Source organism: Nycticebus coucang, chromosome 6 (assembly GCF_027406575.1).
Source record: "Nycticebus coucang isolate mNycCou1 chromosome 6, mNycCou1.pri, whole genome shotgun sequence".
Taxonomy (NCBI): Eukaryota; Metazoa; Chordata; class Mammalia; order Primates; family Lorisidae; genus Nycticebus; species Nycticebus coucang.
Window position 1 is genome coordinate 65,896,284 of NC_069785.1, and position 19,364 is coordinate 65,915,647.

General features: G+C 41.8%; 1 protein-coding gene across 2 annotated transcripts in view; it reads left to right on the top strand.

Annotated features, from left to right (window-relative positions):
• Positions 1-450: 450 nt before the first annotated feature.
• The window catches only part of USP3 (ubiquitin specific peptidase 3), a 105,197-nt gene continuing 86,283 nt past the window's right edge, over positions 451-19,364 (top strand). The window contains exon 1 of one of the 2 annotated variants that reach the window (XM_053596074.1): positions 451-2,380. In XM_053596074.1, the coding sequence (XP_053452049.1) occupies positions 2,290-2,380 (91 nt within the window). In that variant the 5' untranslated portion in view covers positions 451-2,289. The remainder of the gene's footprint in view (positions 2,381-19,364) is intronic. The other variant, XM_053596073.1, reaches the window with a different exon arrangement.

Here is a 19,364-nt window from a genome sequence, read left to right on the forward strand (position 1 = left end):
TGGTAGAGTCTTGATGTTGCTCAGGCTGGTTTCTAACTGCAAGCAACCATCCAGCCTCAGCCTCCCTATTACAGGTGTGAGGCACCCACACCCAGCCCAGATACTGTACGTCCTCCTCTCTCTGCCCCAGAAGCAGCCTGCACCTGCTGTTTTTTTTTTTTTTTTTGTAGAGACAGAGTCTCACTTTATGGCCCTCAGAAGAGTGCCGTGGTATCACACAGCTCACAGCAACCTCCAGCTCCTGGGCTTAAGCGATTCTCTTGCCTCAGCCTCCCGAGTAGCTGGGACTACAGGCGCCAGCCACAACGCCCGGCTATTTTTTTGTTGCAGTTTGGCCGGGGCTGGGTTTGAACCCGCCACCCTCGGCATATGGGGCCGGCGCCCTACTCACTGAGCCACAGGCGCCGCCCCTGTTTTTTTTTTTTCTTAAGCTATAATTCATTGGGTACCTACTAAGTGTTGGCAATCCTCATGATTTCTCCTATCTTCCTTGTGAGGTAAGTATTATTTTCAGCTCCACAGATGCAGAAAAAGGCTTGGAAGGACTAGAAACACTTGCTAAGGTTGGCTATTAAGTAGGAGGTAGAGCTACGATTGGAACGCATGCTGACTGGCTTCCTAGGCAGCTGCACTTGTCACAACTCCTCACTCTCATAAAATCCCAGGATTGAGGCTGGCTCTAGCAGCAATCTAATAAACTTGGAAAGCCACAGATCTTTGACGGAGGAATCCAAAATACTACTGGAAAGGGTGGGTAGAGATGCCCCGGGTGGGCCCACACCAGCAGGTAGAGGACTGAGCAGAAGGACCCGACTTGTGGCGTGGGAACCAGTGAGAAGCGAACAAGAGGCCGTCTCTGGGCTGCTGTAGGAGCGGACTATGGGGAGGTTCCCTGCTCTAACCCACTGCCCGCCCGGTTAATCATTTCCTGATCTTCCTTCTCTTGCAGGATTGCCACAGACGTCTTCCTCCTCCCGTTGCTCGCCTCCGGGCCCCGTAGTTCCTTCGCCGGGTTTTGCAAGGAGCCCCAACTTTGAGGCAACACTTACTACAGCCCCGGACTTTTTGGAGGTCCTGCCTCAGTTAGATCCAGGCTCGCTCGGGTATAAAGCAGCCCAAGCCACCGGATGAGATTTCCTATCGCCCTCAACTCTTTTCTACAAAGAAGAGAGGCAGGCATATAATCTGGGCACGGATTAGATTAGCATATTACAGGCTCGGTTTCTCCTGTGGTAAAAAGGGGATGGCAACAGCAGTTGGTAGGGTGTTCTGAGGTTGAAAAAGAGGTATTGTCTGTAAGATGCTTGCGGGGAGACACCTGTAGGTGTCTAACAAATGTTAGGTCCCTTCCCTTTTTAAATCAACTGGTAATAGGGACCTTCAGCAAGTACAGGTTAGGGTTATCTCACGTAAACTTCCCGCGGTGGTGAGGTATGAAGGTCCGACAACGTAGCTAGGTAACGCAGATGGTAAGTCACAGCAAGAGGGTTTGAAACCAGGTTCGTGGGCGCCCCTATGAGCCCAGCCACGCAGCATCCAGATGGCTAGCTAAGGCCACGGACCAGAACATAAAGTCAGGACTGCCCTAGGACCCACGAAACCCGCTGGGCTCCCGGGGCCAGGCCCTTAATCTCTCCGACCTGATTCTTGTGTAAAATGGGGGCTATACGGCCTGTGCGATCGACTGGTTTTTATTTTCTCCTTCACACTTTACCATATTTTCTGCCGTGTAGCCCGCTGTAGTAGACCTCCACACACCACCCAGGATCAGTTCCCTCCGCCCGACCGCAGTAAACGCAGCGGACCGGACCCGGGGTGACCCGGCTTGGCGCCTCTCCCTCCAGAGGCTAGAGGAAGCCTCAGCCGCCGGGGTGGCGGAGTTGGGAAAGTCACTTCGGAGCACAGCCTGACTCTGCGCCACCGGCTGGTGCGCGCCAGGACCCGCCCAGCGGGAGCGGACGGGGGCGGGCCTGGGGCGGGCCTGGGGCGGGGCCGGCCCGAGGGCGGGGCGGGGCTGGCCTGGGAAGGCGGAAGCCTCCAGTCCCAGGTTGGCTGCAGAACCCGGATGTCGGAATAATACGTTCTCCGGAGCGGGAAGCTGAGAGACGGCGGGCAGGAAAACCCGGCGCCCGGAAGCCCTTGCTTTCTTTGACGCAAGGGCTCAGGACGCAGCCACCGTCGGCCGAACGCCCGGCTAGGAGAGACCTCAGACGGAGCCTTCGGAGTTCCTCCGCCCTCACTTCGCCTGGTCCCGGAGCCTCAGTTTTCCCCGCCGCCCTCCTCGTGGCCATGGAGTGTCCACACCTGAGCTCCAGCGTCTGCATCGCTCCGGACTCAGCCAAGTTCCCCAACGGCTCCCCGTCGTCCTGGTGCTGCAGCGGTGAGTGCGACCACGGGCCGGCCCGGCCGCGCACCCGAGGCCCCGGCTCTGCCCGGCCTGCCGTCTAGGGGCCGCGGGCGCCCGGCGCGCGGACTGGGGGAGGGGTTAGGGCGAGCCGGGCCCGGCGAGCTGGTAGGGGTACGCGGTGAAGCAGGACACGGGCAAGAGCGGCGGCGGCTCCTTTGTTTCCCGCGGCCCGACGGCCAGCCCGGTGAAGGAGAGGCCCTCGAGAGGCGGGAGTCCGGGGAGGCCTCGAGCGCGTGGGGGCAGCGGCGGGCGGGGACCCTGGCCTGCGGCTCGCGCCCCGTGCCCCGCCCTGCGGTGCCCGGGGGCTGAGCTCGCCGGTGTTGCCGGGTTGGAGACTGTGGGGGGGAGGGGGTGTCGGCCCCAGTGGGGCGGCTGCACGTGTGGCGGGGCCCCAGTTGCGTTCCTTCGCTGACCCGACAGGAAAAGCGCCGCTCTTCGGACGCAGCTTTGTCTGGGCTGCCGGTCCTGCGGAGCCCCTCTTTGCAGACTGCTCCGGCCCCGCTTCCTTTCCCTTCCTCACAGGCTCGGGCATCCCGAAGCCCCGAGAGGCGCTGGGAAGCTCGGCGTCCGCGGTCAGAGTCTTTCTTCGGCCAGGGAGGGTGAAGTTTGCAAACAGGCTGCGGGCGAAAAAGCTCAGAGATCGAGCCAACAGCTGCTTTGGAGGGGCCGCTCGAGTTTGCTTTTCAGAGCTTTTGGGTTGTCTGAAACTGCGTTGGGATCCCGGCACTCATGTGCTGTAAAACAGTTATTACGTTTATGTAATGCTTTGAGTAGCTGAAGCATTTTAACTCCTCCTGCCGGCCCCCTTGGAAGCCCCGGTGCCCTCTCATTGTCTGCTCTAGCGACTTAGGATCGTACCGGCCACACTGCTTTGATTACTTCCTGGTAGGGCCCTGGTGCCGCCGCTAGAGTCTTTGTTTATTAGCTTTGGAGTGATCACTGGTAGCTTGGGTTGTAGTGTAAAATTTGCATTGTTCACTTCAAAAATCTTTAGCTCATTTGAAGAAATCACAGAAAAACAGCAATGGTACGATTTAGCTTTGACATTTTTCATTGTGAGTCGGAGCTGGGAAGATAGTTCAGAGAATGCCTTCATACTTTTGACAGGTTACTTCTTAAATGGTGATTATGTCCTTGGAGAAAAACATAATTAGCGCCACAAAGAAATCTGTACTCTAGGATAAGAAATAGAAATATCCGGTTTCTTGGAGCTCTTAGACATTTGATGTTTTACTTGCCTTTGTAGAGTCAAGTATCTTTTTCTGTATGGAAAATTTAAAAATTAAGCAGTTAATAGGTTTCACAGTGCAGTATTGCAATCCTTTTGTGAGGATGCAGAAACTTGTATAAAGGAGCTCTTACCTATGAATGTGTATATAACAGTGAGTGTTGAGTATGGAACAACAGATAAGGTGTATTGCACTGGTTAACAGATTGGTTAGTGGTACATTAGCAGTCCCTGTAGCTATAGGTGTGATGCTATAACTTATTTTTTTCCCAAAACAAATTTTGGGGAAAAACAGACCAAAGTAAACATCAGGAAAAGCATACCTCAGGAGGAATGGGGAAATTACTCTTGCTCATCTGTAGGAAACTACAGGAATACAAAATGGACTATTAGCACACTTACTGCTTTTTCTAAGGTAAAAACAAATTAAAAAATGGCTTCACTGGACACATGTATCTAAAAAAAAAAAAAAAAACCCAGAAATATGCAAGTGGCAGATACCCTGTTCTGAGTCAGACTTGCCTTTATCAGTCAAGGAGTCTACTTGACTGAAAAAGAGATGCAGAAAATTGAGCATCTCTTGAGAAACTTAAGTTAAAATGGAGCATAAGAGAAACTTGTGCTGAAAGCAAGAACAAACTGGTACCCTTAGCCATGATGGAGGGTGATTTCTGTCCGAGGGGTAGGATGTTATCTTTGCATCTTGAAACAGTTTGCTTGACATTGGTTTGCAAGGGTGATACTATTCACTAACTTGGATTTGTAAAACCGGTAGTTTTGCAACTTTGTGTGGATTTTTTCTTCTTCCACACTCTGAATTGAACACATAATATGGGGGCCTTCCATTTTAACCTGTTGGCATCTATTTGTTCATGTAATCCAGCATTACTCTATTAAGCTTGATCTTGTTCTTGCCTGCCTGTAATTTCAGCAATTAAATGATTAGTAAATCTGTGAGTCTTTAACGATCATGATTTATCATCGTGGAGTGTTTTTTATTATGGTATTTTTTCTCCAACACTCTTGAATTTTATTATTTTTTGGTAGGGAAATAAAAGGTTAGCCAATGTGTTGAACAATGCTGTGACTGGGTATTGAGTCTGATTATGTTCTTATTAAGGAAGGGAAAAATCCCTAGTTTGGCATTAGGACAATAAAAGTAATGTCCTTTTTTTGTGTGTTTGTTTTGTTTGTTTTTTGTTTTTTTTTTTTTGAGCTTACAGTTACACCACAGTGAGACAACCAAGCAAATTGCAAAAGACCAACATCCTAGGCTGTACCAGTTAGCAGTACATCCTTGGATGAGTAGTTCTGTTTTCTTTGAGTGTCAGTTTCATTATGTCATCTGTTAAAAAAAAAAAAAAAGGGTAATGCTTGGCATTTATTTCACAGGTAGCTGTTAGGATGAACACGGTCATTTTTCGTGAAAACTTTAAGAAACACCCATACATTATTCAAGTAATAGTTGGTATTACAGGTCAAAGCATTTTTATAAAGGGGAATGAATAATTAAATAGCTAAAGCCCATTAAATGGAGCCTAGAATAGGCTGGCTTTATACTGCACTATGCTTTAAAAGGAGATATAGAACTCAACAAGATTAGAAGGGTTAAGAAGTAATTGTACTTCTGAATTAACTTGAGCTTATCTATGTAAGGCACTGTGTTTTAGATTATATAATTGTGTACTGCAGAGGTTCTTACATTTTTCTTAGGACTACTTTGTACTATTAAAAAAATTGAGAACCCAAAGAGCCTTTTTGTATGGCTTATTTTTACTGATATTTGTCATTGAAAATTAAAACTGAGAAAAAGTTCAAATATGTATTAATTTACTTATATATAACAACAGACCCATTACCTGTTAATGTTTTTCAAAACAAAAATTTAGTGAGAAGAATTGCATTAATTTGTATTTTTCAATTCTTTTTGTTTAGCTTTATATAAGACAGCTGGGTTCTCATATATGCTTCTGTAGTCTCTTGAAATAAAGACACATCATGTAGCCTCTGGCAACACTCCATTGCGTGATTGTGAGAGAATAGGCGCAAACAATAAAAGTGACATCTTAATATTATTTGTGGAAATACTTTTGACCTCTGGACCTTGTGAAAGGGTTCTGGAAACTCTCAGGGGTCCAGGACCACACTTTGAGAACCCTTTTGATGTACAATTATAGTAATAGAGACACCTGTTCTTATCAGACTAGTTTTAAAAGAATTAGAGAAATCCTTAAGGTTTTAAGGCTAGCAACATTTATGTCTTTGTAGAGAATTGGAGCTTTTGAAATGTACTAGCTGGGAAACAGATCATTAGGTTTTAGAAGTCCCCTCTACAAAAGTTTCTATCTAATCTAGTTTTGGGGAGAGGCAGGATGCCCCCATTAGAAGATAAATCCATGTGGGGGTTTAAGGTAAATGTTGAAAATAGCAATCTCCTAATAAAGTAAAGATGATTTCTGCCTAATTGTTGCTAAAGGCATTCTAGTTTTAAATAAAAAAGGTTTTAAAGGAAAACTAGGGCATTCTCTCAAGTTTTTTGTTATGTGCACATACCAGATGCTATTTTCAGAAGCTGGAGGCTTGGGCATTCCTTTTTTTTGTGTGTGTGTAAGAGTTTAACCAGTGTCAAAATATAGGGAAAAACACCAGTTGTTTAAAAAGATGCCCTTAATATAACTGTTTTAATAACTAAGGAAACAAAGCATTTGTACTTCAGAAGTTTGGGTTAAATAGTGACTTAAATGAGAGATATTTTAATAGCATAGGCATGAGAATTTTCCCGATTAATTCTTCAAAGAGTTGAGAGTGCCTCTTTAAGTTTTTAATACACACTTGTTCTCATATTACTCTACCCAAGAAAAGTGTGGGTCAAGTAAATATTCTGTAATTTGGGGTGGATATTGAAGATAAACGCTTTTTTTGAAAGTCATTCAGTAGGATAAGGTGTTGATTATTGGTTCATTGTCAGTGGTAGTAAGTTTATAATTGGCTGATTCGTTTGTGATAAAGGAAAGAAATCATCTTGATGGAGTGATGGGTTATTTTGTACTACATATCGTGTTTCTCTCACAACCTACATTTAAAGGATTCTCTTGTTTGCCCAATGGACTATATTTTCTAGATAGGATCAGTCATTTGTTTATCATTAAGCCTAATACATTTATTGCTTTTTATTAACATTCTATGATGTATTTATTAAGTGACTGGCACTCAGTAAACATTTGCTTAATTAATGAAGGAACTTTTCATTTAGTTGTGGTGGTAATGGTCTTTAACTTTATGTTGAAAATAAATGCAGAGTAAGTGAGCTTCCCCCTAGAATGCTTTCACCAGCCCTCATTCCCAGTATTTTACTCAATAAAGTAACTTTGGCTGGATTCTGAGCAGATGACCATCTGTAATGTTGTTACTACAGTGAGTTTGTATTCTGTGGCTATTCTGTATTTATAGATAGCAGGTCTAGAGGCATTCCTAGTTTTAAAGTTCCTTCATTCATTAAGCAAATGCTTTCTGAGTGTCCTATTAAGTGTAAATCTGGATGGGTCAGTTAAAAAAAATCAGTGGACAGGCTGGCACAGAGGCTCACACTTATAATCCTTACAGTCTGGGGGGCCAAGGCACAATCATTTGAGCTCAGGAGTTCAAGAGCAGCCTGAGCAAGAGTGGGCCCCCAATCTCTGCAAAAAATGGAAAAATGAGCTACGTGTAGTGGCATGCACATGTAGTCCTAGCTATTGGGGAGGCTGAGGCAGGAGAATCACTTGAGCCTAGGAGTTGGAGGTTGCATAAGCTATGATGATGCTACTGCTTTCTGGCCTAGAGAGGGAGACTGTCTAAAAAAAAAAAAAACAAAAAATGAGTGGCCAGGTGATACTTTTTCATATTAATTCTGAAGATTAGTATTTGAGCTTTATATATCTTTAAGAAGGTATATAAAATTCTTCTTAAGAAGAATTTAAACTTTTTAGGTAATACTTATAAAGCTTAAGTCAAAAGGAGTTGTCTTTCTAGCCTTCCTGGCAATTTTCTTCGCCTATCCCATTGCCCAGAACCTTAAAGCAGCCTCATCCTATTTCCAAAGTCACTAATAATTGGCAGTCGATGTGAGAGACCTGAAATTTAGAATGTGCTCATTATATTAGTTTGAACAGGCTGCAGCCTAGAGATTGAGCCTAATATTTTCCTTTTGTGAAGAGGTTTTGACACACGGATTAGAAATTATTTCCCAAATAGTATACTTAATAGTACGTAAAGAACATCCCTCATGGCCTAAGCAGAAAGGTTGAGGGGAGAGAAACTCCTTAGTTTCCTGTTATTTATCCTCAAAATAATTCCTTCTCATCATTTTTTGCTTTCACACCTTTAGCCTTAGGCTCATATAATATACTACTTTTTCCTCATTGAAATTTATGTAATTTCCTTCTCTACTGGAATATAAAAGATTCATTTTGGATCCTTTAAGTTAGATTTAGAAATACTTAATACTTATGTTCTCATACTGTTTGTATAATGGTTCAGTAAGCAGATCAGTGAGTAATTTTGTTTGTAGTTCAATGAGTAAATTTAAATTCCTGTTTTAAAAAATTTAATTTAATCCGTCCTCCATCAGGGAATCATTTACATGTACATTTCCCTCTAACCTAACCTGCTTTGTTTTTTCTTTTTTAGCTTTCCCCCCTTTCTTTAGCCTGTTCTATATATTTTTTCCTTCTTTGAAAACAAAATGTTAGTCTTTGATTGAGCTGCACTTTCTTACCTACTTATATACAGGTTTTGTGTTCAACCTAGATATTGGCATAGATTTACTAGGTAGCTAAACAGCTTTTGAAATGGAAAATGTAGACTGTTAATGTATTTTAGTGTTTTATGGTTATTCATAGCTTCTCTAGACAGGAGAGCAACTGTATTCTGGGTGTTTTAATAGAGCTTTCCTGGACAGATGGCTTAGAAGGAAGTACTTTAATAGGTTCTCAGTAAGGGGCTAGTACTTTTTGGAGGGTTTATTTGTGACGGAGCTTACCTTGATTGACAGTTTAGAATCCTGAGAAAAGCAGTAACAGCTTGTTCATCTTACGTAGAATTGTCTTGTGCCAAGACCTCTAAAGATTCTCTGAGAGTTCTGTTTAATAGTATGTTTTGAGCATGTAGGTAAGCGTAGGTATCTTTGAAATCAAAAGGAGATACACCTAAAAATTTTTCATTGCAGTGCATCTTGTAACCTTATGGGGTTATTCAATAAACTTTGACTTAGAAATTTGTAAATAGAGATCATCTTTTTAACTGCTGTGAGCCTCCAGATGTTACTGTCTATAGCAATTCCAGATGTTTTCACATCTATAGTTTTACGGAGTAGGAGGAGAACTGAGAACAACATAAAGTTACTTCAAAGCAGTTTGCTAGCATTTAATCCTGACTAATTTAATTAACTACGCATCCTTGTAGTTTTTCCTGTTTTATAGATGATGAAACTGAGACAAAGGTTAAGAGTTGCCTAAAATGCCTGGAGGTATTGAAGATAGCCCAAAACTTAAATTCAAATACCATTCAAACTTTTAGCTTGCTTTTTTAAAGCAGGGTCTTTATTTTGCCATTCAGTAATTTGATACTTGATAATTTAAAGGATTTAAAGTGTTTGGAAACACATTTAAGTAATTTCTTTGAAGATTTTTGATGTGAAAATACATTTTAAATCCTGCATCTTGAAAATTATTTATTTTAAAATTTAGTATTTGGTTACTTCCCTAAACCAATTTATTAATTAAAGTGCTGGCCTAGGACTGGGTGTGGTGGCTAATGCCTGTAATCCATTATGAGGTGGGTGGTGGGAAGGGTGGAGAGAGGATTGCTTGAGCTCAGGAGTTTGAGCCCAGCCTGAGCAAGAGGGAGACTCCGTTTATAAAAAAATAGCCACGCGTTGGGGAGGGCACCTGTAGTCTCAGCTACTGAGTAGGCTGAGGCAAGAGGATCGCTTGAGCTGTGAGCTATGACACCATGGCATTCCCCCAGGGCGACTGAGTGAGACTTTGTCCCTAACAAATAAAGTATTGGCCAGTTGGAACAAAGAATTGGTAATATAATTGGAAGAAAACAACTGTTTTGAATGTCAGATTTATCACACTTAGATATAATTTTTCTGCCGGCTGAAATTTGCATTACTTCAGACACAATAAGTCAATCTCTGTACAGCTATGGATAAAATGCAGTAAATTTTTTATTATTAAAAAAATTTGTTTCAGTTGTTGAAGTCCTCTCCCCTTTTCCATTTTTTCATTTTATGTCTGGCAGAGGAGATTCTTCTTGGAGGTGGTTTGTTGTGGGGTGGAGGAGGGAGAGAATTGGTAAAGTACGGAATTTTGCTTTTGCCTTAGGTAGCTTGGAAATCTTTGCTTTTAGGCAACATAGTTTGTTGATTCCATTTAGTTATAGTCTAAGATTTTCCAGTTGTGTTTCCTGTAAAAGTTAATTATAGTCTTTAAACTATAGATGACTGTAATAACTGCAGAGCAGTTAAGATACAATGAGAAGTATATATGTAACCTGTTTACACAAGTATAAAATCCAGATGAGTTTAGGATTTTGAAAACTACTGTTGAAATTAAACTTGGACATTGAAAAATGAAATTTGCAGTTGCTTTAGGTGTGTTTGTTAGTGAGATATTTCACAATAAATGATACCTAATTTAATTTTGTAAGGTGCTTTGAAGGGGGAATTGAGTGTTTAAGATAAACCAATTTATATCTTTTAAGAGATAATTATAAACAACTAGATTTTATCTGGAGACTTTGTACTCTGCTTTAGGATTACATAGTTTATCAGTGAGCTGTTTTCCTTCTTTTTTTTTTTTTTTATTCTTATCATTCTTGAGTAGAAGTTCTATCCTCTTATTTTTTTCTTTGTTGTTGCTGGGTTAGGTGAGCCTGCCTTGTAGAAATTGCTTGCCTGTTTATCCTTGACCTGCCCTAAAGACTCTTACTCTATTTGTACTGTCTCATCACCGGGAAAAACTCATATTATTAACTCATATTTCTGCATGTTTAATTTAACTGATTATATAATAGTATACTTACTGTAGCTTCTTTAAATCTTTGCCCTTACTGACCAAGCCCAGGTTTTCTTTTTTAGGATAATAAATTATCTTCCATTTCTTTGCCTTGAACATTTGTTCATGATACTGGGATGTTAATATTCAGATCAAAGTTTTTGAAGAGCAAATAGAAATTTCTAGGAAACAAATTTCTGTGATAGAATGTTTCCCTGGGATAATCAATAGGTAGCATGCTAGAAAAAGGTTCTGGGATGATATTAGACATTTTCCAAAAATAATTATATAATGTAAAGACCATGGGACCTGGCACATTATGGATTGAGCGGTTTCGTTGTTTTATTGTTTGGGATTCATTGAGGGTACAAAGAATTAGGTTACACTGATTGCATTTGTCAGGTATAGTCTCTTATAGTTGTGTCCTGCCCTCAGGACGTGTGTCATACACTGTGAGCCCCCAACTTCCTCCCTCCTCCCTCATTCCCCTGTCCAATTTTAGTTTTTTAAATTTTAGTTTAACACAGGGCAGCGCCTGTGGCTCAAAGAAGTAGGGTGCTGGCCCCATATGCCAGAGGTGGCGGGTTCAAACCCAGCCCCAGCCAAAAACTGCAAAAAAAAAAAAATGTCGTTTTACACAGCAAAATGTTCTTTGATTTAGGTGAAAGTAACTCTCATTCCGTGTGAATTACTTTGGATGTTAATAGTGAGATACTCTAGCATTTGTGCTCAACAACTAAGGATCAAGCTTCACTTTATGTGTGTGAAGTAGCTCCCAGAGCTTAGCATTCATGCCAAGAGAATTTAATTCTGAGAGCTTAACTGCATTAGTTTCATTTTACTCGCTTTGAGTGTTTTGTTTGTATGTAGTTTAAAAACCTCATTTAAAAATGTATTTTCAGTCTTTGAATGTGTGTGTATATACATGTATATATGGCTCTGTTAACATATATGTGTGTGTGTACATATACACAGATTTTTGGGAAAAGATGGGTCAGATTTGAAAATCGTGTCTATTGATTGTAAAAAAAATTCCCACTTGATTTTTCTTAAATAATTAGAGTTACTATTTAAAAAAAAAAAATTATAGGCCAGGCACAGTGGCTCATGCCTGTAATCCTAGCACTCTGAGAGGCTGAGGGAGGTGGATTGCCTGAGCTCATGAGTTTGGAGACCAGCCTGAACCAGAGCTAGACTCTATCTCTAAAAATAGCTGGGCGTTGTGGTGAGCACCTATAGTCCCAGCTACTTGGGAGGCTGAGGCAAGAGAATCACTTAAGCAAGAGAATCGTTTTCTATTTATGAAGAAATAGAAAGGAAAAAATACAAACTGGGCATGTACTGTGTATTTACACTCTGCCTAAAGGGTTAAATATTCAGTGTTTTAAAACATAGGCACCTGCAAACTCCAAAAACATTAACTCCTTTAAATTTATTTATTTATATTTTATTTTATTTTTTTTTGAGACAGACTCTCACTATGTTGCCATCCGTAGAGTGCTATGGGGTCACAGCTCATAGCAACCTCAAACTCTTGGGCTTAAGTGATTCTCTTGCCTCAGCCTCCCGAGTAGCTGGGACTACAGGTGCCCATTGCAACGCTCTGCTGGGTTTTTTTATTTTTTTATTTTTGTTATTGTTTAGCAGGCCCTGGCAGGGTTCAAATCCACCAGGCCTAGTGCATGTGGCTGGCACCCTAACCACTGAGTTACCGCTGAGTTATAAGAGCTGAGCCAGTCCTATTGATTTTAAAAGAGTAAAGAATTTTCCAGCCCACCAATAAATACAAGTGTGGTACCTCCCCCCGCATCCCAACTATGCACTTAAGTGCTCGCCTTTATTACATAACCACCAGGAACTAGGAAGAAAATTGTACAATGCAGATATTAAACCTATTGTTTTCTAAGGAAAGTCTTTGATATTAGAGTTCCTAAACCTCTTAATTATTTTATTTACTTATGGGAAGGAGTGCTTCCTTCAATATAAGAATGTTTTCTTAGATTGCATACACTCGCTGTTGTTTTGAAATAATAGTCATGTGGAATTTACATTTATGATTTGATTCATTTATTTAAAAGTGCTACTATTGTTTAACCATGGATTTGCTTAGTCAGGCTGTTGGCAAAAGCATAGAATTACATCAGATCTTGCTATATTAAATAAATGGAAATTTCAGGTATCAGAGTTTTTCTTGGTTATTGGAGGCTTTTGATTTCATTCTCCATGCAAATCAGCTTCATAGGGGATGTTATTTTTGAAATAACACAGACTCCTGGTAGTCTGTAGATATTTGTGTCTGGTCTCCCAAAGGCAAAAGTAGCCCATTTTGACTTTGATTTAATAATCTGCTTTGGTTCTAGTTGTTTTCATCCTTACCCCTACTATATTTTCCCCTCATTTGGGAACACAGTTCCAGTATTTAAGCTGAGGGTAGTGTAGTAGCTTCGTTAGGTGTTTTTCAGCAAAGTAGGTCTGAAGAAGTCTTGAGTTTGACTTAAGAGTGATAACAAATTTATTTAATCCCTTACAGTTTTTGAGAATATATTGTTTCACACACATTGTTTTTTTTTTTTTTTTCTTGTGGTTTTTGGCCGGGGCTGGGTTTGAACCCGCCACCTCTGGCATATGGGACTGGCGCCCTACGCCTTGAGCCACAGGCACCGCCCCACACATTGTTTTTATATGTTGTTTCCATTTGATGTTGAAAACATAAGAAATCCATTTAAAAATAAAGAGTTTGAGTCAGTAGCGGGGACCAACCTTACAGATGAGAATTTGCCTCTGTGTGGGAAGTCAGCAGGACCAGATGCCCTCTTTTCTCTGGCTCTGGAGGTATCTGGATCTGTTAACATATATAGATGACAAATTTTGGCTAGCTTTGGAATTATATCCGCTAGCTGAGGACATATACTCTTAGCTCTGCAAATTAGCCTCACAGTATAGGGAATTCTGTAGGTGCCGGCTCCAGGTGATAAACTGCTAATCTAATTTTTATGCTGTGTAATAGATTTTAGACATTTTTTTAAGATTTAAAAAATAGCTTGGGCAATTTCATGAATTGATATGACTGTTCTGTCTGATTACCTTTTAAAGATTAATTTGTGTTTTTGGAATAGTGATTAATACATGGTTCTGATATATACACAGTTAAGTCATAATATCAAAGGGCTTAAAATAGAAAAGTCTCCCTCCTCTCTGTCCTCAGTTCTCTTGCCCACAATCTCTTGATGGTCTGTTTGCCTGTCTACGTCTAAGTAATACTCTTATTATTTCTTTATTACTTTTAGGCATTGTTTCTTAACATCTTGCTATGGTAAATGAAGACTTTACATCTCTGTCCCTCTCTCCATTTACCAAAATGAGATTAGCTCACATATTTTGGTTAATATGGTGGTTATTTTTTCATTTTTGTATTTTTCCTTGAGCTAATTGTCTTTTTAAAACATTTCTTCGATGGCTTGGTGCCTGTAGCTCAGTGGCTAGGGCGCCGGCCAAATACACCAGGGTTGGCGGGTTTGACCCCAGCCCGGGCCTGCCAAACAACAATGACAACTATAACAAAAAAATAGCCAAGCATTGTGGCAGGCACCTGTAGTCCCATCTACTTGGGAGGCTGAGGCAAGAGAATCGCTTAAGCCCAAGAGTTTGAGGTTGCTGTTAGCTGTGATGCCACTGCACTCTACCAAGGGCAACATAGTGAGACTCTGTCTCAAAAAAAAAAAAAAATTGCTTTGTTTACATTCTATACATTTTCTCTTAAACGTTCCTGTAAACTTCTCAAATGTCTATGAATGTTGTTTTCCAGGCACTTTAACAGATTAGATAATTTCATAGCACTATACTTTTCTGAAAACTTCCTTCCAGAACCTTCTGTCCTCTGCTTCCATTTGAAATACTTTCTAGGCCTAGTGGACTTTTTTTTTGTTTGTTTTGTTTGAGACAGAGTCTCTTTCTTTCTCGCCCTCAGTAGAGTGCCAATGGCATCATAGCTCCCAGCAACCTCAAACTCTCGGGCTTACGCGATTCTCTTGCCTCAGTCTCCCAAGTAGCTGGGACTACAAGTGCCCACCACAACACCTGGCTGTTTTTAAAGATGAGGTCTCACCTTGGCTCAGGCTGGTCTTGAACCTGTGAGCTCAGGCAATCCACCCACCTCGGCCTCCCAGAGTGCTAGGATTACAGGCATGAGCCACTGCTCCCGGCCCTACTGGATTGTTTTTATTTTGTGACCTTTGTTGTTCTCTTGTAATGTTAGATCTCCCATTTTCTGGATCTCATGTCTGTCTTGGTTCTTCTGGGGTACATCATCTAGCTCCCTTTGCTTTCCCTACCTTTATAGGAGGTAAATTTTTGAGACCTCCTAAATCTGACATTTTTACTTTTATACTTGATTCCTTGGCTGAGTAAAGAATATTATTTAGAAGAGAATAGTTATAAAGGCGTTGTTCTTTTGTATTTAGGCTTTCAGTGTTGAGAAACTTGATGCCGGGCGGTGCCTGTGGCTCAGTCGGTAAGGCGCCAGCCCCATATACCGAGGGTGGCGGGTTCAAACCCGGCCCCTGCTGAATTGCAACCAAAAAAAAAAAAAAAAATAGCCGGGCGTTGTGGCGGGCGCCTGTAGTCCCAGCTACTTGGGAGACTGAGGCAAGAGAATCACTTAAGCCCAGGAGCTGGAGGTTGCTGTGAGCTGTGTGATGCCACGGCACTCTACCAAGGGCCATAAAGTGAGACTCTGTCTCTACAAAAAAAAAAAAAAAAAAAAAAGAATAGTGGAGAAACTCGATGCCTTTCTGATTGCTTCCTTCATATATGTCCTTTTATTTTTCTTGAAGGATTTTAGTGTATTCTTTTTATCCTTGTTGTTCTGAAATTTCAAAATATGTCTTGGAATGGGTTAGGTTTTTTTGTTTATTTTACCGTGATGGGTACTCAAGGGACTCTTAAATCTAGAGGCTCATATCCTTAAATTAAAAGAAAATTTTTTTTGAAACAGGGTCTCACTGTGTAGCCCTGAGTACAGTGCCATGGCCCTATAGCTCACAGCAACCTCAAACTCCTGGGCTCAAATGATCCTCTTGCCTCAGTCTCCCAAGTAGGTTGGACTACAGGCGCTCCCCACAACTAATTTTGTGTTTTTAGTAGAGATGGGAGTTCACTCTTGCTCAGGCTGATAAAGAACATTTTTTGTGTTATAAATCTGATAGCATATTCCTTCTCCTGTATTTATATACCTAAATTCTTCTTTTCTTTCTTTCTTTCTGGAACTTGTGTTAATTGGATGTTGGATATCTTGGGTGGAACCACTATTTCTCATATATATATCTGGAATATTTCCTTGATTTTTCTTCTTTTACCCCTTCTATTTAATTTTGATCATCATATTTTTTTCTTTTTCTTTTTTTTGAGACAGAGCCTCAAGCTGTTGTCCTGGGTAGAGTGCTGTGGCATCACAGCTCACAGCAACCTCTAACTCCTGGACTCAAGCGATTCTCCTGCCTCTGCCTCCCAAGTAGCTAGGACTACAGGCGCCCGCCACAACACCTGGCTATTTTTTGGTTGCAGCTGTCATTGTTGTTTGGCGGGCCTGGACTGGATTTGATCCTGCCAGCTTAGGTGTATGTGGCTGGTACCTTAGCTGCTTGAGCCACAGGCGTCGAGCCTGATCATCATACTTCTAATTTCCTAGAGCCCTTTCTCTTTTTCTGGCTATTCCTTTTTTTTTTTTTTTTTGAGACAGAGTCTCACTATGTTTCCCTGGGTAGAGTGCCTGGGGTCACAGCTCACAGTAACCTTAAACTCTTGGGCTTAAGTGATTCTCCTGCCTCAGCCTCCCAAGCAGGTGGGACCACAGGTGCCCACCACAACACCCGGCCATTTTTTGGTTGTAGTTGTCGTTTGGCAGGCCCAGCTGGGTTCAAACCCGCCAGCTCTAGTGTATGTGGCTGGCAACTTAGCCACTGAGCTGCAGGCACTGAGCCTGGCTATTCCTTTTTCATATATCCTGTTGCTATTGTTTTGCAGTATCTTCTCTTATGGCTCTCCCAGCTTAAAGTTAGTTTTGAAGTTTTTCTGTCCTCTCTGTATTGTTTCTATTCCAGGTTCCTTATTTATTTATTTATTTATTTTGAGACAGAGTCACACTCTGTGCCCTGGGTAGAGTGTTGTGGCGTCATAGCTCACAACAACCTCAAACTCTTGGGCTTACGGGATCCTTTTGTCTCAGCCTCCTGAGTAGCTGGGACTGCAGGCATCTGCTACAACGCTATGTGCTATTTTTAGAGTCGGGATCTTGCTCTTGTTCCAGCTAGTTTTGAACTCTAGAGCTCAGGCAATCCACCGGCCTCGGCCTCCCAGAGTGCTAATATTACAGGCGTCAGTCACCACACCCAGCTTTTCTTTTTCTTTTTAAAGTGACTGTCTTTAAAAAGAAAAAGAAGAAGAAGAAAAGGGATTCTCTCAGATTGAGAGATTTCTTTAAAGATCTCTGTCTTTTTTCATGTAAGAGCCAGTCACTAAAAAACTTTGCAAATGGGTGGGGCTTGTCTAGAGTGGGCTTCACTGTCAGGTGGGGGGAGCCAGACATCTTTTCATTGGAGAAAGATACTCAGATGTGTGGAGAAACTTTGTTAGTGCCCTTCAGTTTTAGTCTTTCCTGGCCACAGGTGTTTTGAAATCAGTCATGTTTTGCATGACTCAGTTGCTCCTTACAGCTCTGGCCTCCCTCCCTAGCCCTGCTGTCTGCTTTGTCCCTGTACCCAGACCCACTCCCATCTGCACGCTTTTCTGCTGGCACTTAGGCTGTAGCTTTTTGCTATTGCTCCCCTATCTTTTTAGTCCCCTGACTTCCAGAAACCTTTTGAAATCTTTTGTCTGTTTTGGTTGTCTCACATGTACTCTTTATCCTTGTGGATATCCCTGTGAGTTTCTGCCAGTTTTACTCCTTTATTGTCATTTTGCTGGAATTTTATTTATTTATTTATTTATTTTTTTGTAGAGACAGAGTCTCACTTTATGGCCCTCGGTAGAGTGCCGTGGCCTCACACAGCTCACAGCAACCTCCAACTCCTGGGCTTAAGCGATTCTCCTGCCTCAGCCTCCCGAGCAGCTGGGACTACAGGCACTCGCCACAATGCCCAGCTAGTTTTTGGTTGCAGTTTGGCCGGGGCCGGGTTTGAACCCGTCACCCTCGGTATATGGGGCCCGGCGCCTTACCGACTGAGCCACAGGCACCACCCTGGTAGAATTTTAGGTAGAAGACATAAGTGAGAATTGGTATACCATGTTTAATTTGGTGTCTGTTGTAAAAGGAGTATACTTTTAAATCCAGCTGTTAGGGCAAAATTATTTGCCCTGTCAGAAGTGGATATTATTATTTAGAGATTTAAATTACTAAAACTGAAATTTTACACTATTCTATGTGAATAAAAGTGCATCCTCAGATTTACCTTCTCTGATAACCAGTATTGTTGCTATTATCAGAGTTAGCAGAGAGCATAGGTAAGCCAAGGGACTTGCCTTTGCTTGGAAAGCCAAATCACAAGCCAGACTTTGGATAAGTGTGCCTGGTGAAAGAAAGGTATTTGTAAGGTCACTGGGACTACTGCACGTGATATACTGTAATATTTTTATTGGACTAGTTCATCATCCACTAATGAAGAGAAGTTTATGGCAGATTCATAGGATTCTTTGGCTCTGTGCATTGGTAATTTTATCTTTTCCTCATATTTTTAGTTTTTAAAAGTAGGTAGGGGTGTGTGTGTGTGAGAAAGAGAGACAGACAGACACAGTCTGACTGTGTTGCCCTGGGTAGAGTGCGGTGGTGTGACTGCAGCTCACTACTTTAGACTCCTAGGCTCAAGGATCCTTCTGGCTCAGTCTTCTACAGACACAGGCCATGATACCTGGCTAATTTTTCTATTTTTAGTAGAGATGGATCTTGCTCTTGTTCAGGTTGGTCTTGAACTCCTGAGCTCAGGCAATCCACCCACTTTGGCCTCCCAGAGTGCTGGGATTACAGGTATGAGCCACAGGGCCTGGCCTAATAAAAAGGCATGTTCTTGATTGGAAGTTCTTGGCCGGGCGCGGAGGTTCACGCTGAGGCAAGTGGATCACCTGAGCTCACAGATTTGAGACCAGCCTGAGCCAGAGCGATACCTCATCTCAGAAAAAAAAAAAATAGCCGGGCGTGTGGTGGGCACCTGCAGTTCCAGCTACTCGGGAGGCTGAGACAAAGAATTGCTTGAGCCTAAGAGTTTGAGGTTGCTGTGAGCTGTGACACTATAGCACTCTATGCAGGGTGATAAGTGAGCCTCTGTTTCAAAAAACAAACAAACAAAAAAAACACCCAGGTTTTTTTATTCTCTAAGTTTAAAAGAACTTTTGATTTTGGTATAATTTCACACTTAAAGATATACTGCTAAGAATGTAACAACTTCCATATAATCTTTACCTAGATTTGCTAGTCATTAACATTCTGCCCCATTTGCTTTATCAGTTTTAAAGGTACCTTCTGTTTATAGTGTGTTTCCCCTCAAATAGTTTGCAGACACACACCTTTATCCATAGTTTTTTTTTTCCATCCCTTCAAAACAGGACTGTTTTTTCAGTGAGCACAGGATATTTGTCAAAAGCAGGATGTTTAAGCTAGGTGTGGTGGTATGCACCAGTAGTCATAGCTACAGAGGCAGCT